The sequence below is a fragment of the Ranitomeya imitator genome, chromosome 2 (genome assembly GCF_032444005.1).
Source record: "Ranitomeya imitator isolate aRanImi1 chromosome 2, aRanImi1.pri, whole genome shotgun sequence".
NCBI lineage: Eukaryota > Metazoa > Chordata > Amphibia > Anura > Dendrobatidae > Ranitomeya > Ranitomeya imitator.
In genome coordinates, this window is record NC_091283.1 from 199,144,234 (window position 1) to 199,167,776 (window position 23,543).

The following is a 23,543-nucleotide window of genomic DNA, read 5'->3' on the forward strand; positions in this document are numbered from 1 at the left end:
ATGTGGTCCCCCCAAAAAAATAAGTGTTGTAAAAATTAGAAATTGTTGGTCAACTTTTAACCCTTATAACTCCTTAACAAAAAAAAATTGGTTCCAAAATTGTGCTGATGTAAAGTAGACATGTGGGAAATGTTACTTATTAAGTATTTTGTGTGACATATCTGATTTAAGGGCATCGAAAATCAAAGTTAAAAAATTGCGAAATTTTCAAAATCTTTGCCAAATTTCCGTTTTTTTTTTTCTTCAAATAAACACAGGTAATATCAAAGAAATTTTACCACTATCATGAAGTACAATATGCCACGAGAAAACAGTCGGAATCATCAGGATCCGATGAATTGTTCCAAGAGTTAGAACCTCATAAAAGGACAGAGGTCAGAATTGTAAAAATTGGCCCGGTCATTAACGTGCTAACCACCCTTGGGGTTAAGGGGTTAAAAGGCATGAGGACCCCTCTATTCTTAATGACCAGCCATGCTAGCGCTGACAGCTGTGGGTTGCAGCCTCTAGCTGTGAGTTTTACCTGGCTGGTTATTTTAAAAAAGAAACAAACAGCCGATCCCTTTTTTTTTTTTTTCCCCAATTTACAGCGCAGGTGTTGGTTGACATATACACCCAATAGCCTCTCCTGCTCTTACTGCTATTAGCAGTAGCAAGCTTCGGCTGATGGAAGCAGTAGTTCCATCAGCTGACACCAGTGACCGGAAATTAACTTTATACCTCGGACAGCTGCGCGCTCACGCTGTCATTTGACAGCGTGGGAACTGCAGCTGTCTGACTGACTGGCGATGAGGATGATTTTACTGTCGATTAGAAGCCGTGTTTGCCATGCTGTCACGCACATGTTCGGTGTCAGTGCCCGAACAATAAGTGCTCAGTATGGACACCAAACTTTACTGTTCGGGTTCACCCATCCATAGTCTAGTTACCTGGAAATATTATGCCTTTTTTTTTCTTTGGTAACCTTAAAAATACCTCTTAATTATCAAATCACGATTATTTTTGTCTAAAGAAGATATGAGTAAATCTGACCTAAACCTGTCCAAGAATGTTGGGACATGTGCCTATGAGCATGTACGGTAAGAAGCTTTGCCCCCTGCCTTGATGTGTAGGAAGATGTGCTCCAAGGGAATATTGTTTTAATAATGGAGAGCTCACACTTGTGGTATAAGTGGGCTGCTCACACTGCTATTCAACCTTGTCTGTGATCTAATACTGGAGATGACAGGGTTGCTGGGGTAAGATGGGGCTGCTCACACTGCTGTCCATGTCTGATCTAACACTGAAGAAGCCAAGAGAGTGGGGATAGGAAAGAACCGCTCACGCTTCTGTCCTCCCATTTTCTGAATGACTATGCATTGTATAGATTGCCTTATATCTTCAGGTCGCTGCAGCAGAGCTTCATACTATACTATTTTCCCTTTACGCATGACAGCACACCTGAGAGTGGGATCTGCCCACCAAGGACAGGAAACCTACTGAAACAAGAGGTACCTCTACCCCCCGCATCAGTTGGTTACCCAGCCCTGTCTTGGCATTCGAAAATGAAGGCTACATGCCTGTGGCGCCAGCCTTCAGAACTCTTGAAGCACCGACCACAGTGGGCTTTGAAGATGAAGATACTTTGCATGCGCCGCCGTCTCCCCAGGTCTGACATGCTGAATGTGGTTGGAAAGCGCTGTAATTGTGCGTGCCAGAGTGCCATCAGGGGGGGTGTGCCGGGAAAGATGGCGGCGTGCTATGCGGGCATCGCCGGCCAGGGCACACCGGGGAATGGCTAGTCTTGGTTGAATCTCGCAGAGGGCGGGCAGTAACTGGGACAATCAGAGGAGGCAGACCAGGAAGGAGGCACTGTGAGTCCACATAAATTGGGGACAAAGTAAAGATGGAGTGCTCACGCTCCAGCTTTCTTTTCCTGAAGTGCTATGTAGGAGCAGCTGCTGGCTTGCCATCAACAGCATGGACACGGCAAAGGGAGCAGCCATTCAAGTGGCAGGAGCAACAGCCATCCCAGTCAGAGGAGCAGAGTGCTTGAGTCCCCTGGGGCCAAAGAAGATATCTCATGTATCCTAGAACAACCTCAGATTCCGGTACCCTTAAAATGACAGCAGGTGGTGAGTGATCTTCATGAATGTCAGCATTTTAACATGCCCCCTTGTTTTTGTTAAATAATTAGGGAAGGCCTAAAAAAAAGCTGGCACCATGTAAAATCCTGCTAGCAGATGACTGTCTTCTGAATGCAGGCTGAACAGACTTTTCTGCCAAATAATGAGGAGGCCGCAGACTTCACCTCAAACCTTAGATCTGTTATCCGGGCAAAGGTGGAAGGCTCTCTAAAATCCCTATTGAAAAAAAGGAAAGGAAATCTAGGGAAGTCTCTCCTGAATCTGACATTATGCAATTATCCAAAGGGGAATATCAAAATGAGTCTTCTTCCTCATCCTCTTCGGGCAGTAACATGGTGGTCAGACCATGTTTCCCAGTGTAAGACACAGACAAAAAAGTCAAAGCCTTGACAACAAAGGGCTTAAGAGGAGAAGATGGCTTAATCTCTAGGAGGATGTGATGTTAGCTGGGGTAAGAGCAGAGAAAGAAACTTACTTTTCCTGTTAATAGTTAGATCCAGGCACTCATTAAAAAGAGTGGAAAAGACCGGAGTAAACCAGTGCCTTACCCTCGTCTTCGAAAAGGAGATATCCTATTGAGAAGGATTCAGAGGTATGGGACAGTCCCCAGGATTGACGGGGCAGTATCAAAATCCTCAAAGATCGGCCCTACCCTTTGACGACTCTGGGGTACTAAGAGATCCAATGGATAAAAATGCAGATAGGTATCTGAAATACACCTGGGAAGCGGCAGCAGGGTGTCTGAAACCGGTCATTTCTGGAACCTGTACGGCCAGTTCCCTAATGATTTGGCTACAACATGTGAAGGGACAGGTGCAAAATAATATACCAAGGGATACGATTCTGGCTAATCTGCCTTTGTTACAAGGAGCTGAAGCATTTCTAGCAGATACAGCTGCAGATTTGGTAAGGCTACTGGCTAGGTGTTCTGGTTTACTCAAATGTAGCAAGACTGACTATATGGCTTAAAGGCTGCCCAGGAGACCTTCATTTTAAAAACAAACTGAGCTCTATCCTGTGTTGGCCAATAATTGTTTGGAAAGAAATAGGATGATGCTTTAGATAAATCTGGTAATAAAAGAAAGGCTTTCCCCTTTTTTTTATTTTTCCCTCAGGTGATATAAGGAAGAGTTTCTTTTGAGAGAAAACGATTTAATTATGTCCTCCGGGAGAGAAAGCCAAGAAATCCTCTCAATGATGCCAGGCTACAAGTACGTGGAAGGCTTTCCCTCTTCATGCAGGTCTGGGAGAACATCTCTTCCAGCTGCAGGATTCTGGACATAATTTATTTTTAGACCTATTCTTATCAAATACCGTATCAGACCTTCATAGTGACCCCCCTCGGAGGTAATCAGAAGATCAGTTGTCCCTAGAAACCGAAGTCTTGGGCTTGATGGGGATACTGGTTTTGGGCTAGGTTCCAAAAGAAAAAAAAAAAAGGGGATTTTATCCCTCCCCCCTTTTTTTTTTTTTTTTTTTTTTTTTTTTTTTTTAATAAAAAAAAAAAAAAAAAAAAAAACCTTTTTAGAACCAACACATCAAACCTTCAAAATGGAATTGGTAAGCACGGCCATAAAGCTACTATTTCACAAGTTTCATGATGCATCAAAAAAGAAAGAAAAGGAACCATGCATATAAAGTGCACACCCAAATTATAGGAAAATTGTATATGTATAATAGGTACAAAATTTATTAATTGACAAAAAACCAAAATAAAACCGTATTAAAAAGAACAAACCACATCACCACTAGTCCCCTGACATTATAATATATACAAAAGTCACAACTAGAGTTGAGCGACCTTGACCTTTTTAGAGTCGAGCCGGGTTTCGCGAAACCCGACTATCTCAAAAGTCGAGTCGAGTGGAATCGGCCGATTATCGCGAAAAGTCGGGGATCGACCGAAACACGAAACCCAATGCAAGTCAATGGGGGAGCATAGTTGGCAGTGAGTACAGGCCAGGAAAACATGTACAGAGCCCATTGTATTGGCAAAAACATCCATTCTTGCTACTGAAGCTTGTCAATCGTAATTTAGCTTATAATAATTGTAAGGCATTTGAAATTGGGGGGTCATTTGGCTAAAGTTGTGGGGGGTAGGGCTGGTTCAAGCAATTAGTGGGCCAAGGACATCTGGACCACGTCACGGCAGTGGAGCAGGGAGAGGTAAGTATTTCAACTTTGCAAGTGCTGTGATCCTGAGCAAGCAGGGGGGGCCCACTCAATGGCATTGGCACTGGCACAGGGCCCCTCAAAGTACAGCGGTGTGTTTGCACGGCGGGGGCGCCTCCCACCGGCAGCAACACTTTTGCGTACTATGAGAGGCCCTGTGCCAGTGACGTCGCCAACGAGTATTCCTCCCCCCACCTGATGAAGGAACCTGCACCTTCATCTGCACCTTCCTCTTTGTCCCCGTGTAATGTGGTATGGTATGTTGGAAGGGGGACCTGACTTTCAGCAGGGTCACAATCTTGCAGTGTAGCGTGCACGGGGAATGTTGCGTTATGGGTCAATGTACCAGCAGACTCATCTATCACTGGCTGGGCAATGGGCAGGATGAGGGGGAAACAGATATGGGCCCAAAGAATAAAGTGGGCTAAATGCAGTTCAAAATTGGTAACAGGACTAACCAGGGGGCATTGCTTTGTTCAGTGGAGGACAACTGGAATGAGAGGCTGACACAGAGTAGGCCCAAATCAGTAAGTATTCTAAATGCAGTTCAAAATTGGCAACAGTAGTAAACCGGCGGCACAGCTTTGTTCACTGTAGGAGAACAGCAAGGAGCGGCAGACACAGATAGAAGGCCCCAACCCAACTAGTAGGCCTAATGCAGTGTAGTTTTCTACAACTACTAAACGAGAGTCGGAAGACCGAAGCAATGTAGACGAAACCTGGGGAACACCTTGGAGTGGAACACACCGTCTCTACACCCCATACCCAATTTGTAGGCCTAATGCAGTGTAGTTTTCTACAACTACTAAACGAGAGTCGGAAGACCGAAGCAATGGCGAGGATGCCTGGGGAACACCTTGGAGCGGCAGACACCGTTAGTAGGCAATACCGAAGTAGTAGCCCCAATGCAGTTTTCAAATTCCTAGAGGCTGAAAACCAGACTATTGACGCTCAGCTTTTTTCAAAGGAGGACAGCTGTATTGAGTGGCGCTGACAGACACAGGTAGTAGGCCTTAAACCAAAAATGTGGCTCAATGCAGTTTAAAAATGGTTACAGCGGTACACAGGCAGCATTGGTCTGGTCAGTGGAGGACTATTTCAATTATGGACCGCAGACAGACTTTGTATGCCTACTATTAAAAAAAGGATGCTCTATGCAATTAAAAATAGGTTCCAGGGGTACACGGGCAGCAGTGGTGTGGTCAGTGGAGGAGTATTGGAAGGAGGGACCACAAACAGGCGTAGTAGGCCTAACATAACAAAATTTGTCTGTAGGCACTTTAAAATTGATTCCAGGGGTACACGGGCAGCAGTGGTGTGGTCAACGGAGGACAATTTGAATTCGGGACTGCAGACAGACTTTGTAGGCTGTCCCCTGTGGACCATGCATCCAACACATTAACCCAGTGCGCCGTAATGGACACGTAACTTTTTTTGTGGACATGCGTCTCTTGTCAGGTCAGGTGCACCTTTCTACTGTTTGATTGCCTGAGTGCTATGACAATGCAGAATTTTTCATGCCGGTGGAGGGCTGGGATGGCTTTTCTCGCAAAAGAAGTGACGACTGGGTAGCTTGAACCATGGTACAGAGTAGTTCATCTGGGATCTATAAATATAAAACAAAGAAAAAAAGTAGGCTACATGCACTTTCAGCTGGGTTCCAGGGGTACACGGCCAGCATTGGTCTGGTCAGTGGAGAACTATTGGAAGGAGGGCCCGCAGACAGGCTTCGAAGGCTTAACATAATAAAATTGGGCTGTAGGCACTTTATAATTGGTTCCAGGGGTACACGGGCAGCAGTAGATAGGTCAGTGGAGGCGTAGTGGAAGGAGGGCCCGCAGACAGGCTTTGAAGGCCTAACATAATAAAATTGGGCTGTAGGCACTTTATAATTGGTTCCAGGGGTACACGGGCAGCATTGGTGTTGTCAGCGGAGGCCGATTGTAATGAGTGTCTGCCAGTTAGTAGTTCCAAACAATACATACATGTTAATGTCTCGCATTACAACAAAACGAAAACACAAAAGGGTGCAATCATTAGGTACAGGGGTGGGCTCCTCTGCGTAGTTTCAGACCTAGTAATTTGGCACAAAGTATTTACTTGGGTAAATATAGGACACTGCCCCTGACTGTTAAGTACCATCATACATGTCAACACAATGGTATTGTCAGTGGCATGAATTTACGGATGTCAGCGCATAGACTAAACATTGGTGGAACTGTGAGAGATAATTGTGCAAGTGGTAGAGCAATGTTTGAACTGGGGGTGGGGGAACTCTCTTGTGGCCGGCGGTACAGGCCCAGGGCCCCTCATGTTACAACGGTGTGTCTGACATTGGGTGCGCACCACCACCGCCAGAGACACTTTATTGTACTATGAGGGACCCAGTGGCAGTGCCATCGACCAAAAGCGGGCACACCCACCTCTTCAGACAAACCGCACTCTCACGGGTGCTTGTGCCAAGTGGCGATACCACGGCCCCGTGTGGGGAGTTTGGCCATTTAGGGAGGTGTAAACATGTCGTATGCTGGACAATCAGCTGCTGCAAATTACAAGATTGGTAAAGTCATTCAGAGTAGTCCACAGGCAATACCTTTTCATAGGAAAGCTAGGTGTCGGCCGGGCAAGGTGGGGCAAAAGAATTCGAAATCCAGTTGTGGTTCATTTTAATGAAGGTTAGATCATCAACATTTTGGGTAGCCAGACGAGTCCTTTTTTCTGTTAGTATTGAACCTGCAGCACTGAATACTCTTTCTGATAGGACACTAGCTGCCGGGCAAGCAAGCTCCTGCAATGCATATTCTGCCAATTGTGGCCAGGTGTCTAATTTTGATGCCCAGTAATCAAATGGGAATGACGGTTGAGGTAGAACATCGATAAGGGATGAAAAATACACTTCTGGTCTGCTGCCCCCTGCAGCTCGTGTGAGAACGATCACGGGCGCTGTGTGCTGGGAATGCCTGAAGCAAACGGTCAACAAGAGTTGATTGTTTGGTTGCTAATATTAGTTCCAAGTTCTCATGTGGCATAATATTTTGCAATTTGCCTTTATAGCGAGGATCAAGGAGGCAAGCCAACAAATAATCGTCATCGTTCATCATTTTCGTAATGCATGTGTACCTTTTGAGGATACGTAAGGCATAATCCGCCATGTGTGCCAAAGTTCCAGTTGTCAAATCTGCGGTTGTGCTTGGTTGAGGGGCAGTTTCAGGCAAATCTACGTCACTTGTGTCCCTCAAAAAACCAGAACCCGGCCTTGCCACGCCACCAATTTCCAGTGGCCCCGGAGAAGCTTCCTCATTAACAAAATACTCATCCCCATCATCCTCCTCGTCCTCCTCCTCCTGTTCGCCCGTTACCTTGTCCTGCACACTGCCCTGACCAGACAATGGATGACTGTCATCAAGGCTTTCCTCTTCCTCTGCTGCAGACGCCTGATCCTTTATGTGAGTCAAACTTTGCATCAGCAGACGCATTAGGGGGATGCTCATGCTTATTATGGCGTTGTCTGCACTAACCAGCCGTGTGCATTCCTCAAAACACTGAAGGACTTGACACATGTCTTGTATCTTCGACCACTGCACACCTTTCAACTCCATGTCTGCCATCCTACTGCCTGCCCGTGTATGTGTTTCCTCCCACAAAAACATAACAGCCCGCCTCTGTTCGCACAGTCTCTGAAGCATGTGCAGTGTGGAGTTCCACCTTGTTGCAACGTCTATGATTAGGCGATGCTGGGGAAGGTTCAAAGACCGCTGATAGGTCTGCATATGGCTGGAGTGTACGGGCGAACTGCGGATATGTGAGCAAAGTCCGCGCACTTTGAGGAGCAGGCCAGATAACCCCGGATAACTTTTCAGGAAGCACTGCACCACCAGGTTTAAGGTGTGAGCCAGGCAAGGAATGTGTTTCAGTTGGGAAAGGGAGATGGCAGCCATGAAATTCCTTCCGTTATCACTCACTACCTTGCCTGCCTCAAGATCTACTGTGCCCAGCCACGACTGCGTTTCTGTCTGCAAGAACTCGGACAGAACTTCCGCGGTGTGTCTGTATTGGCTATGAAGTGTTTGGGCGACAACAGCCTGCTGACGCTTGCCAGTAGCTGGCCCATAATGGGACAACTGGTGTGCAACAGTGGCAGCTGCGGATGGAGTGGTTTGCCGACTGCGGTCTGTGGACAAGCTCTCGCTTCTGCAGAAGGACGAGGAGGAGGGGTTGCGAACACCTACAGCCAACTGTTTCCTAGACCGTGGGCTAGGCAGAACGGTCCCGAAATTGATGTCCACTGTGGACCCTGCATCCACCACATTCACCCAGTGTGCCGTGATGGACACGTAACGTCCCTGGCCATGCCTACTGGTCCATGCATCTGTTGTCAGGTGCACCTTTGTACTCACAGATTGCCTGAGTGCATGGACGATGCGCTCTTTAACATGCTTGTGGAGGGCTGGGATGGCTTTTCTGGAAAAAAAGTGTCGACTGGGTAGCTCGTAGCGTGGTTCAGCGTAGTCCATCAGGGCTTTGAAAGCTTTGCTTTCAACTAACCGGTAGGGCATCATCTCTAACGAGATTAGTCTAGCTATGTGGGCGTTCAAACCCTGTGTACGCGGATGCGAGGATAAGTATTTCCTTTTTCTAACCAGAGTCTCATGTAGGGTGAGCTGGACCGGAGAGCTGGAGATCGTGGAACTAGCGGGTGTGCCGGTGGACATGGCAGAATGAGAGACGGTTGGAGACGGTATTGTTTCCGCCGGTGCCCTACATGCAGTGTTTCCTGCTACGAAACTGGTGATTCCCTGACCCTGACTGCTTTGGCCTGGCAAAGAAACCTGCACAGATACTGCCGGTGGTGCGGAAAATGGTGGCCTTACAGTGACGGCAGGGATGTAGCGTTGCTGACTAGCTTCATTGGCCGAGGGTGCTACAACCTTAAGGGACATTTGGTAGTTAGTCCAGGCTTGAAAATGCATGGTGGTTAAATGTCTACGCATGCAACTTGTATTGAGACTTTTCAGATTCTGACCTCTGCTTAAGCTAGTTGAACACTTTTGACAGATGACTTTGCGCTGATCAATTGGATGTTGTTTAAAAAAATGCCAGACTGCACTCTTTCGAGCCTCTGATCCCTTTTCAGGCATTGCCGACTGAGCTTTAACCGGATGGCCACGCTGTCCTCCAACAGGTTTTGGCTTTGCCACGCATTTTGTCCCATCTACGGGCCCGGCAGATGGAACCTGTTGCGATGTTGATGCCTGCTTCGGCCCCTCCTCCTCCGCTTCAGAACTACTGCCGCCTGCACCCTGTTCCCCCAATGGCTGCCAATCGGGGTCAACAACTGGGTCATCTATAACCTCCTCTTCTAGCTCGTGCGCAACTTCGTCTGTGTCACCGTGTAAGTCGGTGGTAGAGCGTTCGTGATGGGGCAACATAGTCTCATCAGGGTCTGATTCTGGATCAGTACCCTGCGAGGGCAATGTTGTGGTCTGAGTCAAAGGACCAGCATAGTAGTCTGGCTGTGGCTGTGCATCAGTGCACTCCATGTCAGATTCAACTTGTAATGGGCATGGCCTATTAACTGCTTCACTTTCTAAGCCAGGGACGGTATGTGTAAAGAGCTCCATGGAGTAACCCGTTGTGTCGCCTGCTGCATCCTTCTCTGTTGTTGTTTTTGCTGAAGAGGACAAGGAAGCGACTTGTCCCTGACCGTGAACATCCACTAACGACGCGCTGCTTTTACATTTACCAGTTTCAAAAGAGGAGGCAAAAGAGCTAGAGGCTGAGTCAGCAAGGTAAGCAAAAACTTTCTCTTGCTGCTCCGGCTTTAAAAGCGGTTTTCCTACTCCCAGAAAAGGGAGCGTTCGAGGCCTTCTGTAGCCAGACGACGAACCTGGCTCCACAGCTCCAGACTAAGGTGCAATATTTTTTTCCCACGACCACCTGATGCTCCACTACCACTATTACCAGCTGACAATGAACGCCCACGGCCACGACCTCTTCCACCAGACTTCCTCATTGTTTTAAAAACTTTACCAAAGTAACGGTATTTGTTGCTGTAAAACAACTTACACGGTGAGCTATAACTTCAGTATGATTTAGATATCCCTTTACAGGTGGGTGAGACCGCAAGAAAAATCAGGCACAATGTTACACACTCTGTTTTCGGTGGCACCAAATGAGAGAGATGCCACACACGCAGGACTGTCACTCAAGCACAAATGTCAATATTGATCTCCCACTTTTTTTTTTATTTTTACAGGGAGACTTTAGAAACCAAATAAAAAAAAAAAAAAAAAAATTGGCTTTCTATGGCCCACTATTTGAGAGATAGAGATGGCACACCCAGGAGTCAGGAGTGGCACACAAGCAGAAAGGCCAATCTTAATCTCCCACAATTTATTTTTTTAGGGAGAATTTAAAAAAACAAAAACAAAACAAAACAGGGACTGTCCTACAATTACTATCTCCCTGCAGTAATCTCAGCCAGGTATGGCAGGCAGCAATAAGGAGTGGACTGATGCACAAATGAAATAAAGTGTGGACAAACAAACAAGATAGCTGTGCAGAAAGGAAGGAACAACAGGATTTGTGCTTTGAAAAAAGCACTTGGTTTGCACAGCGGCGTACAACCAGCAATGCAGCTATCAGGGAGCTTTCTAGGGCAGCCCAATGAGCTACAGCGCTGAGGAAAAAAAAATGTAGCTTCCACTGTCCCTGCAAACAAAAGGTGGTGTTGGACAGTGGAAATCGCTACAGCACAAGCGGTTTGGGGGTTAATGGACACTGCCTAACGCTATCCCTGCTTCTGACGAAGCGGCAGCAACCTCTCCCTATGCTCAGATCAGCAGCAGTAAGATGGCGGTCGGCGGGAACGCCCCTTTATAGCCCCTGTGATGCCGCAGACAGCAAGCCAATCACTGCAATGCCCTTCTCTAGAGTAACAGGTAACTTTGACATAGTGGGAATAACCGAGACATGGTTAGATGAAAGCTATGACTGGGCAGTTAACTTACAGGGTTACAGTCTGTTTAGAAAGGATCGTAAAAATCGGAGAGGAGGAGGGGTTTGTCTCTATGTAAAGTCTTGTCTAAAGTCCACTTTAAGGGAGGATATTAGCGAAGGAAATGAGGATGTCGAGTCCATATGGGTCGAAATTCATGGAGGGAAAAATGGTAACAAAATTCTCATTGGGGTCTGTTACAAACCCCCAAATATAACAGAAACCATGGAAAGTCTACTTCTAAAGCAGATAGATGAAGCTGCAACCCATAATGAGGTCCTGGTTATGGGGGACTTTAACTACCCGGATATTAAAGGGAACCTGTCACCTGAATTTGGCGGGACTGGTTTTGGGTCATATGGGCGGAGTTTTCGGGTGTTTGATTCACCCTTTCCTTACCCGCTGGCTGCATGCTGGCTGCAATATTGGATTGAAGTTCATTCTCTGTCCTCCGTAGAACACACCTGCGCAAGGCAAGATTGCTTTGCGGAGGCGTGTACTATGGAGGACAGAGAATGAACTTCAATCCAATATTGCAGCCAGCATGCAGCCAGCGGGTAAGGAAAGGGTGAATCAAACACCCGAAAACTCCGCCCATATGACCCAAAACCAGTCCCGCCAAATTCAGGTGACCGAGTCCCTTTAACTGGGAAACAGAAACCTGTGAAACCCATAAAGGCAACAGGTTTCTGCTAATAACCAAGAAAAATTATCTTTCACAATTGGTGCAGAATCCAACCAGAGGAGCAGCACTTTTAGACCTAATACTATCTAATAGACCTGACAGAATAACAAATCTGCAGGTGGTCGGGCATCTAGGAAATAGCGACCACAATACAGTTTCACCTGTCTTTCACTAGGGGGACTTGTCAGGGAGTCACAAAAACACTGAACTTTAGGAAGGCAAAATTTGACCAGCTTAGAGATGCCCTTAATCTGGTAGACTGGGACAATATCCTCAGAAATAAGAATACAGATAATAAATGGGAAATGTTTAAGAACATCCTAAATAGGCAGTGTAAGCGGTTTATACCTTGTGGGAATAAAAGGACTAGAAATAGGAAAAACCCAATGTGGCTAAACAAAGAAGTAAGACAGGCAATTAACAGTAAAAAGAAAGCATTTGCACTACTAAAGCAGGATGGCACCATTGAAGCTCTAAAAAACTATAGGGAGAAAAATACTTTAGCTAAAAAAACTAATTAAAGCTGCCAAAAAGGAAACAGAGAAGCACATTGCTAAGGAGAGTAAAACTAATCCCAAACTGTTCTTCAACTATATCAATAGTAAAAGAATAAAAACTGAAAATGTAGGCCCCTTAAAAAATAGTGAGGAAAGAATGGTTGTAGATGACGAGGAAAAAGCTAACATATTAAACACCTTCTTCTCCACGGTATTCACGGTGGAAAATGAAATGCTAGGTGAAATCCCAAGAAACAATGAAAACCCTATATTAAGGGTCACCAATCTAACCCAAGAAGAGGTGCGAAACCGGCTAAATAAGATAAAAATAGATAAATCTCCAGGTCCGGATGGCATACACCCACGAGTACTAAGAGAACTAAGTAATGTAATAGATAAACCATTATTTCTTATTTTTAGGGACTCTATAGCGACAGGGTCTGTTCCGCAGGATTGGCGCATAGCAAATGTGGTGCCAATATTCAAAAAGGGCTCTAAAAGTGAACCTGGAAATTATAGGCCAGTAAGTCTAACCTCTATTGTTGGTAAAATATTTGAAGGGTTTCTGAGGGATGATGTTCTGGATTATCTCAATGAGAATAACTGTTTAACTCCATATCAGCATGGGTTTATGAGAAATCGCTCCTGTCAAACCAATCTAATCAGTTTTTATGAAGAGGTAAGCTATAGGCTGGACCACGGTGAGTCATTGGACGTGGTATATCTCGATTTTTCCAAAGCGTTTGATACCGTGCCGCACAAGAGGTTGGTACACAAAATGAGAATGCTTGGTCTGGGGGATATTGTGTGTAAATGGGTTAGTAACTGGCTTAGTGATAGAAAGCAGAGGGTGGTTATAAATGGTATAGTCTCTAACTGGGTCGCTGTGACCAGTGGGGTACCGCAGGGGTCAGTATTGGGACCTGTTCTCTTCAACATATTCATTAATGATCTGGTAGAAGGTTTACACAGTAAAATATCGATATTTGCAGATGATACAAAACTATGTAAAGCAGTTAATACAAGAGAAGATAGTATTCTGCTACAGATGGATCTGGATAAGTTGGAAACTTGGGCTGAAAGGTGGCAGATGAGGTTTAACAATGATAAATGTAAGGTTATACACATGGGAAGAAGGAATCAATGTCACCATTACACACTGAATGGGAAACCACTGGGTAAATCTGACAGGGAGAAGGACTTGGGGATCCTAGTCAATGATAAACTTACCTGGAGCAGCCAGTGCCAGGCAGCAGCTGCCAAGGCAAACAGGATTATGGGGTGCATTAAGAGGTCTGGATACACATGATGAGAGCATTATACTGCCTCTGTACAAATCCCTAGTTAGACCGCACATGGAGTACTGTGTCCAGTTTTGGGCACCGGTGCTCAGGAAGGATATAATGGAACTAGAGAGAGTACAAAGGAGGGCAACAAAATTAATAAAGGGGATGGGCGAACTACAATACCCAGATAGATTAGCGAAATTAGGATTATTTAGTCTAGAAAAAAGACGACTGAGGGGCGATCTAATAACCATGTATAAGTATATAAGGGGACAATACAAATATCTCGCTGAGGATCTGTTTATACCAAGGAAGGTGACGGGCACAAGGGGGCATTCTTTGCGTCTGGAGGAGAGAAGGTTTTTCCACCAACATAGAAGAGGATTCTTTACTGTTAGGGCAGTGAGAATCTGGAATTGCTTGCCTGAGGAGGTGGTGATGGCGAACTCAGTCGAGGGGTTCAAGAGAGGCCTGGATGTCTTCCTGGAGCAGAACAATATTGTATCATACAATTAGGTTCTGTAGAAGGACGTAGATCTGGGGATTTATTATGATGGAATATAGGCTGAACTGGATGGACAAATGTCTTTTTTCGGCCTTACTAACTATGTTACTATGTTACTATGTTACTATGTAGATGGTGGGGACCAGGACCTATGTCATCACGCTGCCCACACTCTGCGTCCACCTTCATTGGCTGAGAAATGGCGCTTTTCGCGTCATTGAAACGCAACTTTGGCGCGAAAGTCGCGTACCGCATGGCCGACCCCACACAGGGGTCGGGTCGGGTTTCATGAAACCCGACTTTGTCAAAAGTCGGCGACTTTTGAAAATGAACGATCCGTTTCGCTCAACCCTAGTCACAACTATAAGTGCCTGAAATGACACTACACATAAACACAATAATTTGCTGTTGACCTGCAAATAAGCAAGGCAGAAAAACTCCACATAAATTCTGGGCGTTCCCAGACTTAATGGAAGAGAGATAGAGAGGTGCTGATGTTCCCAAGAGCACTCCAATAAGCCCCATAGAGATTGCAAAGAAGCTAGTGAAGGCATTCCATTATAATGGAAAGTAGTATGGAGGGAAATCAGAGCCAGAAGGTAGAACTAAAAGGCGACCAAGAGTGGTAATATCACCGTATGGGGCAGCCCAGCATGTAGCGTCAGCAGTCCAAGCGTCAGGGGGAGAATAGTCCCGGGACCAGAGGAGTGTGGGGGAAGCCCCACGCGTATCGCTGCTCAGCGCAGCTTCGTAAGGGGAAGTGAATGGGTAAAGGTCAGGGGATCTTAAGTAGCGGTCGGTTAATCAAACACAATAGCTGAAAGGTGTGTAATGACGAGAGAAAAAAAAATAAACACATGTAGAGGAGTACCTTCAGCAAGGATGAGGAAGCCGGCGGCATAGTGCACGTACTCGCGCAGGACATTAGCCACTCATATCAGAGTGAAATGCCGAGCATACAGGCTGCATCGGTCAAAAGCGGAAAGCAGGATCTCGCGCATGCGTGGGACGTGACCCTGCTGGGAATGCAATAGATCTAATGCAAGTGCGGAGGGTGGAGATAACCAACGTGAATGCACAGTTCGAGCAGTAAATGGACCAAGCGTGTATACTTGCAATAAAGTATATGAAAAATACAAGGGTGCATTAAACATGATGGATTGTGTACCCCAGCCCAACAAGAGAGGGGTATAAATAACATCCCAAAAACGGGACGGGTAGATGTAAGGAATATGATAAAGCATAAGGCATACATATAAAGGGGAACAAAGCCCCCACAAACCCCGATAGAATAGACGGGAGACATACCCAGGCAGAAAATACCCCAATAGCAGGTTATTTTCCCCTAAGGAAAGCAATGTCCCTGTTGGGAACTCTAACAACCTGCATCCCAGGAGGACATAGCTCCACACGAGCCATGTTCAGTGGGAAATTTTGTCAGCACAGAGGTTGCTAAAATGGCTTTTAGAAACCAGAAATTGCTTCACGTGCTGGACAGTGCAAACCTAACATCAGGCATCCAATGGATGAAGTCTGTGAGTGACTTGATCACAACAGATGCAAGCAATTCAGGTAAATTCAGGTGGGGGAAGGGAGCAGACCTGATATCAGACAATTTGGGGTTCTTGGTAACTCTTAGAGAGTCACTTGTCAAACCTGAAGGAGTTGTGTGCATTAGAAAGGGCTCTAAAGAACGTTTCTTCTCTCCTTGGTTGTCATGTCGGTCTCATGTCAGACAACCAGGCTACGGTGGCATATGTCCACTATCGGGGGAACAAGTTCCCACTCCCTGATGGAAGCAGCAACTAGCTCTTCCAGCTGGCAGATCAACACCTTTTTTTTTTTTTTTCTTTTTCCCTAACCACACTGCATATAAAGGGGACCGGTGTTTCAGCAGATAGTTCACTCGTGGTGTTTGCCAGAAATACTGACAATTCAAGCCTTTACAGGAGTTGTTGGTTGAGAATCTTACTCTTTAAAAACTATATTTTATTGGTAGCACCAACCTCCGCCTGCAGGGTGAGTGAGATCTGAGCCCGTTCAATAAACCCTCCTTATGCGCAGGTATATGTATAGGATTAGAAGACCTGATCCCAGCTTACCTTCCCAATGTAGCCTTAAAATTTCATAGGAGTGGAGATTGTCAAGCCTTCTTTCTGTAATAACCCTAGGAATTCTGGAAAAGAAAGATTTCAGTCTCAATGTTAGTTTTGTTGGAGTACATGTCTATAACTAGTCAGTGGAGTTAAAAACAGTTCCTGTTTGCAGCCCTTCAGGATAGCAGGAGTTGTGTACAGGGCATCAGCTGGATCATGGAGGCCATTAGTTTAGCCCGCTCTAACTGTTCTCTGGTTATTGAGTGCATTAAGGTTCACTCCACCAGAGCCGCTGCGGCCTCCTGGGCAGAGAAAGTGGAGTTATCGATTGACCAGATTTGTAAGGCTGCTACCTGTTCCTCCCCATCTACTTTCTTTAAGCACTATAGACTGGATCTATCCACCTCTGCTGACTTAACCTTTGGTAGAAGGGTGCTGCAAGTTGTGGTTCCTCCCTAAAGGTGTTTCAATTCTCCAAAAATCTCACAGGTGTGCTGTCATGGGTGAAGGGGAAAGGGGGAAAAAACACCAAGGTTACTTACCCATATCCATTTTTTCCATAACCTATGACTGCATCCGTATATTCCCTGACCCTTTTTCTCACTATATGGGTGTGCACTATACTTTGGGTGTTAAAGATGTTGGGGGTCGGTTAGGTATGTACATTTTCTGGAGGTCCTCTCATGCTCTGTTACCCAACTGATGCGGGGGAGAGGTGCTACCCTTTTATTTCAGTAAGTTTCCTCCCCCCCCCCCCCAAACCCGCACAATGACTGCTGTATGTGCAAAGGTGTTTAGACTGACGCACTGTACTATTCTACTTCCTCAGCAAGCCTTTTGTAATCACAATGGATGTATCAGAGGAGAGCAGCGCTGTTATTACATGTGTAGCACAGAAAGTCTTTTCTAGGCTTTTTGGGGGTTGTAGTTTTATTTCCCTACACACCTTCTGATTTACGATTGGTCAACATCATGTAGGGGAAAAAGTAACCACTCCCACAAGAGAACAACCTCTATGCTGAAACCAAGGGGGTGTAACCAAAGTACAATCTAAACTTAATAAGCTAATGTCTCCTGCAGTGGAGATGAAAAATTTTAAAAAAAATCTAAGAAAACAAAAAAAACACCTTGGTCATTTTTCCATGATGTGGCAAGTTTAACATGCTCAAAACTAGAATAAAATCGATCTTTAAAATGACAATTAAAGGGCTTGTCTACTTGAGCAAATATTATCATAAAAAAAATAGATATAGATAGCTGGTAACAAGTGCACATTGTAGACCTTAATAATCTTTTTAACTGTATTGGGTATACATGGGGCATTTCAGAATTTTATTGCTTTTATTTAAAAAAATAAATAAATAAAAAGCTAAGAATATGCAATATAATGTTACAAAATGAAAACCTGTGATTTTTTTTCTTCTTACTATATCTATATCTTCATCTTAGCTGGCAGAGGATGTAAGAAAATGTTTACTGCCTCTAGGACAATCTTCCGAAAGTTACCTTAACACTTGCAGGCAATTTTGGGTAAGTTATTTCATTTATTGTATACGTATTCAACAGATGTCAATAACTGATTGTTGCATTGAATTATGAGACCATGAAACAAGCTTCGAGATGGGAAATGATCGTTGAGTTCTAAAGCAACAGCGCCTTAAGAGTTGTGATGTAGCCAAGTGCTCAGATGTGAAGGGCATGTTTTTTTTTTTTTTACCAAATCTGCCCAAATGTTTGCATTTCAGGCTTACTTTATTGCCAAATAGAATGAGGAAAAGAAAAAACAGAACCCCACAAGCCATCATCTTACTATCTATCCATTTCCAGTGTACTACCTATCAGAATGCAAAATCAGACACCGCCATCGGCCGTGTGAATAGGGGTTGGTTTACTAGGGCTATCCCTTTGCTCTGTTATTTTTATCATTAAAGCGGTTTTCATGTTTGTTTGTCTTGTTTTTTTTAAGATGCAATTCCAATCTATGAAGTGCCAGAAGCAAGATTATACCCAGGACCTGTCCATCCATTATTATTATAAAAGTGTCGCCCACGGTCTTAGAGACTTTGTTATGCATTTGAGGGAAGTTACCACCAAATGTGTGCAATATATATCAGGTATGCTATACTGCTTTATCATTTTTATACTGATTTAAAATTGGCATGTGCTAGAATTTAATTACAATGGCATTAAGGTGTCGGTATTCATCTTTGAGCACATTTTATCGAAAGGTAAAAAAGGGTTTTTCTCGGCTCACCATATCCTGTAAACCAGTGTGCATGGAATGATGATCTGACAAAACGTAAAGTAACAATCAAAGAATGAGAATTCCAGCTTCTGGCAAGGACTATAAAAATATGAAAAAATATATATTTTAAACCATTAAAAATCCAAGAAATTAATGGCATGATGCGGGGAGCAGGAATAATGCCAATATAGCCATTTTTTTTTCCTGAGGCCAAAGGAGCTTGAGGGTTGTATTCATAATGTTGATACCTTTCCCGATTACCCATCCAGTAATATAATAAGAGAAGGCCATTATGAAAAGGGTTCTCCAGCACTGTAGGGTGCCTCTGACTTTGTCAGAGTTGAACAGTGCCAGTCCCCCCTGCTGAAATAGATGCACAATCGTCCGGTATCCTAATCTAATGGTACATGTGCACAGTACCCTTCGATTATGCACCAGAAAATCTTAAGGCCTTAAATAACATTTCAGAAGGCTTGGACTGGCTCAAAGGATAACAGGAGAATCCTCCACTGGGCCCTTATGCAAGAGTGGGCCATCACCCTCTTATAACAGCAGTACTTGGCACAACATGCTTTATTCACCATGTAGAGATACAGGCGGCATCTTACTCATTTAACAATCTACCCAGATCTTTTTATATGGATAATGTCTCATTTGCATGTAGCTTAGAAGAGGGGCCCTGGAGTTGGTTACTGGTGGGCCCTTGGCACCCCAGTGTGACACGTCATGTCAGTATTTGTAATCCAAATGTTGTAACCTGTTTAGAAGCGTTTACATCAGTGTTTCTCAACTTCAGTCGTCAAGAAACACCAACAGATCATGTTTTCAGGATTTCCTTAGTATTGCAGGTGATGGAATTAATGCTTGAGCAGGTGATGAAATTATGACCTGTGGAAATCCTGAAAACTTGACCTGCTGTGGTGGGTCTTGAGGACTGGAGTTGAACACTGGTTTACATCTTTTCTTATTTCGGAGCCACTGCTTGGTTACAAATGCTGATGAAAATTGTACCAAAATTAGTGATGTGAATAATGCCTAAATCTTTCGCCCTTTTATAATAATGAGGTGACTCTGCTGACTTTGTCTCAGGCTACACAGTAAACTCGAAAATTAAGTTAGTGTTAGTTTTATTAAAAAGAGGGGAAAAAAAGCCCTCAGTTTCTGTAGTCAATAAGGTTAGTTTTTCTGTTACGGCTTTGATAAATGAGGCCCACAGTATTATAAAATATTTGTTATCCGGAAAGAAAAAGGATTGACTGACATACTTGGTTTTATTTATTCTTTTGGAACCTTTAATTCTATGGTTATGGAAGAAATGTCTCTCTAATGTTGGAGAGACCTATTATAAAACACAATTGGACTAAGACTCTCAAACTTTTGGTTTACATGAAGCCTCCTTGTTAACTTTAACCAATGATGCATCTCTTGAATACATGTTTTGGTTTACAGATGGAACTATGGACTTTTTAACACTGAGGCAGGACTTGGAGGGATTTTTCAAAAGTGCTTCTCTGTCAGCCAAAGCGTTCTCCTCTTTGTGCCATGAGACTTCAGGCCACCAACAAGACTTTGACCTGTCACTGGTGATGAAGAACATTGAGGCAGCTGTCCCTGAATTGCATTCTTCAGTCGGAAATTTATTGCGGCTAATTAAGGTTCTGGGAGGTATTAATTCCGGGATGTTAAACTCAAACAACAATAGGCAATTGCCTGGAGATACTAGTGCTGACCTCGGCATTCATTTGTGGGGGAGAAGCCGAGACTCTGTTAGGGTGGCAATAGCTAAATGGAATTATGAGGCCATGCTGAGGGAAAATGTGGGTTATGAAAGAAAAAAAGCACTGATTTGACCCTCTTGATTATATGTAGTTACTTTAAAAAAAAAAAAAATCCTTATAAAGTAATTATTCATGCAAGTATCTACTTTAAAACCATGTAAGTGGAATCTTGGCTGACTTCAGAGTTTAGACTTCTCAGTTGTATTGACCTAACTTAAAATATTACTCTAAATTTTATTAACTTAGGACCTAAAGAAAAAATTCTAGTCTTACATGTAACAATTTCCCTATTTAAGATGTGTTTTGTAATGTGTGGCATTAATTTATAATGGCTTGTGCATGGAATATTCCTATATCCGCTCTGTTTATTTAAAGTGAACATGTCCTGTCTCTCCAAAAAGAGGTTTACATGCAGATATAGGGTTAACCTGCAGATAAATAGCCTTAAAATCCTGCCTGGCTGCCTTACTGGGATGGGTGGCTTCAGAGAGAAAGTGAATTTGTATCCTCCCTGCAGCCGCTTGCTTCTAGTCAAGTGTGCAAAGTTTTCAGGGAGCGATTACAGCCCGGTCACTGCGCAGTGAGCAATAACTCTAATCATTATTCCCCGAACTGCCCCGATGATTAGAAGCGAGCGGTTGCAGGGAAGGATAGACGTTAACTTTAGCCGTTTCTTAACATGTGGATTAATGCTATATTTTATGACATGTTCCCTTTAAATAACCTTTCTACTCGTTGCTCTTTACAGTCATAATTAGTTTTGTATTTGTTAATAAATAAAGAATATATGCTATGGCTAACTCTGCCCTGCTCTCTTTTTTTTTTTTTTTTTTTTTTTTTTTCCCTCCAGTAGCACTTGCTGGTTAATTTTATATAGCATAATTTACAGGGGGCTTTCACACATGATTTGTATATTTTGTCTCTTCATTTCTCATGATCAGGTACAGCAGGCATTTGCAGAAATGTATTTTTTTTTTTTCCCAACAGTGTCAAGGTTCAGTAAATTTGCATTCAGGTTTTCTTTTGCATGCCACTTAATTTCCTGCATCATTTGCAAAAGTTCTCACCACTTTCTACACAACGAGGGCACAAACTGGATTTTTTTTCCACAGCATGAAAATCAAAATCCAAAATAAAAACCTTCCTTAAAAAAAAAAAAAAAAAAAACTAAAGTCTTAATGAGCAAGCATGGGGTAATCAGGCAACTGTCATTAAGTATTGACAAAAACTAACATTGTAAGATTAAATGTGCTTTCTATTAAATCTCTTATCACAAATTCTAATTAACAAAAAAACAACACACAACTGCAATCCTCCTGAAGCTGAACTGTGAGTACTGGGTTTATTATTCTTAGGCTGCTGTCACACTAGCAGTATTTGGTCAGTATTTTACATCAGTATTTGTAAGCCAAAACCAGGAGTGGAACAAATAGAGGAAAAGTATAATAGAAACATATGCACCACTTCTGTATTTATCACCCACTCCTGGTTTTGGCTTGAAAATACTGATGTAAAATACTGACCAAATACTGCTAGTGTGACGGCAGCCTTATATGTACAGTTAAATCCATATATATTTGGACAAACAACATTTTTCTAATTTTGGTTATAGACAATACCACAATGAATTTTAAACAAAACAATTCCGATGCAGTTGAAGTTCAGACTTTCAGCTTTCATTTGAGGGTATCCACATTAAAATTGGATGGAGGGTTTAGGAGTTTCAGCTCCTTAACATGTGCCACCCTGTTTTTAAAGGGACCAAAAGTAATTGGACAATTGACTCCAAGGCTATTTCATGGACAAATGTGGGCAATCCCTTCGTTATGTCCTTCTCAATTAAGCAGATAAAAGGCCTGGAGTTGATTTGATTTGGATTTTGCATTGCATTTGGAAGGTTTTGCTGTGAAATAAACATGCGGTCAAAGGAGCTCTCCATGCAGGTGAAACAAGCCATCCTTAAGCTGCGAAAACAGAAAAAAACCCATCCGAGAAATTGCTACAATATTAGGAGTGGCAAAATCTACAGTTTGGTACATCCTGAGAAAGAAAGAAAGCACTGGTGAACTCATCAATGCAAAAAGACCTGGGCGCCCACGGAAGACAACAGTGGTGGATGATGGCAGAATAATCTCCATGGTGAAGAGAAACCTCTTCACAACAGCCAACCAAGTGACCAACATTCTCCAGGAGGTCGACATATCAATATCCAAATCTACCATAAAGAGAAGACTGCATGAAAGTAACTACAGAGAGTTCACTGCACGGTGCAAGCCACCCATAAGCATCAAGAAGAAAAAGGCTAAAAAAAATCTAAAAAAGCCAGCACAGTTCTGGAAGAACATTCTATGGACAGATGAAACCAAGATCAACCTCTACCAGAATGATGGAAAGAGAAAAGTATGGTGAAGGCGTGGTACAGCTCATGATCCAAAGCATACCACATCATCTGTAAAACCCGGCGGAGGCAGTGTGATGGCTTGGGCATGCATAGCTGCTAGTGGCACTGGGTCACTAGTGTTTATTGATGATGTGACACAGGACAGAAGCAGCCGAATGAATTCTGAGGTATTCAGAGCCGCCATACTGTGTGCTCAGATCCAGCCAAATGCAGCCAAACTGATTGGTCGTCATTTCATACTACAGATGGACAATGACCCAAAACATATAAAGCCAAAGCAACCCAGGAGTTTATTAAAGCAAAGAAGTGGAATGTTCTTGAATGGCCAAGTCAGTCTCCTGATCTCAACCCACTGAGCATGCATTTAACTTGTTAAAGACTAAACTTCAGACCGAAAGGCCCACAAACAAACAGCAACTGAAAACCACCGCAGTGAAGGCCTGACAGAGCATAAAAAAGGAGGAAACACAGCGTCTGGTGATGTCCATGAGTTCAAGACTTCAGGCAGTCATTGCCAACAAAGGGTTTTCAACTAAGTACTAGAAATGAACATTTTATTTAAAATTATTTAATCTGTCCAATTACTTTTGGTCCCTTTTTTAAAAACAGGGTGGCACATGTTAAGAAGCTGAAACTCCTAAACCCTTCATCCAATTTTAATGTGGATACCCTCAAATGAAAGCTGAAAGTCTGAACTTCAACTGCATCGGAATTGTTTTGTTTAAAATTCATTGTGGTAATGTCTATAACCAAAA

The 23,543-nt window shown here is 43.7% G+C and overlaps 1 protein-coding gene across 1 annotated transcript in view; it reads left to right on the forward strand.

The window, feature by feature from the left end:
- The window catches only part of LOC138662629 (kinesin-like protein KIF14), a 148,165-nt gene extending 126,978 nt beyond the window's left edge, over positions 1 to 21,187 (forward strand). Inside the window, exons 27-29 of the mRNA XM_069748469.1 lie at positions 17,814 to 17,894; positions 18,331 to 18,478; positions 20,059 to 21,187. Of these exons, the coding sequence (XP_069604570.1) occupies positions 17,814 to 17,894; positions 18,331 to 18,478; positions 20,059 to 20,459 (630 nt within the window). The 3' untranslated portion in view covers positions 20,460 to 21,187. The remainder of the gene's footprint in view (positions 1 to 17,813; positions 17,895 to 18,330; positions 18,479 to 20,058) is intronic.
- The last annotated feature ends 2,356 nt before the right edge of the window (positions 21,188 to 23,543 follow it).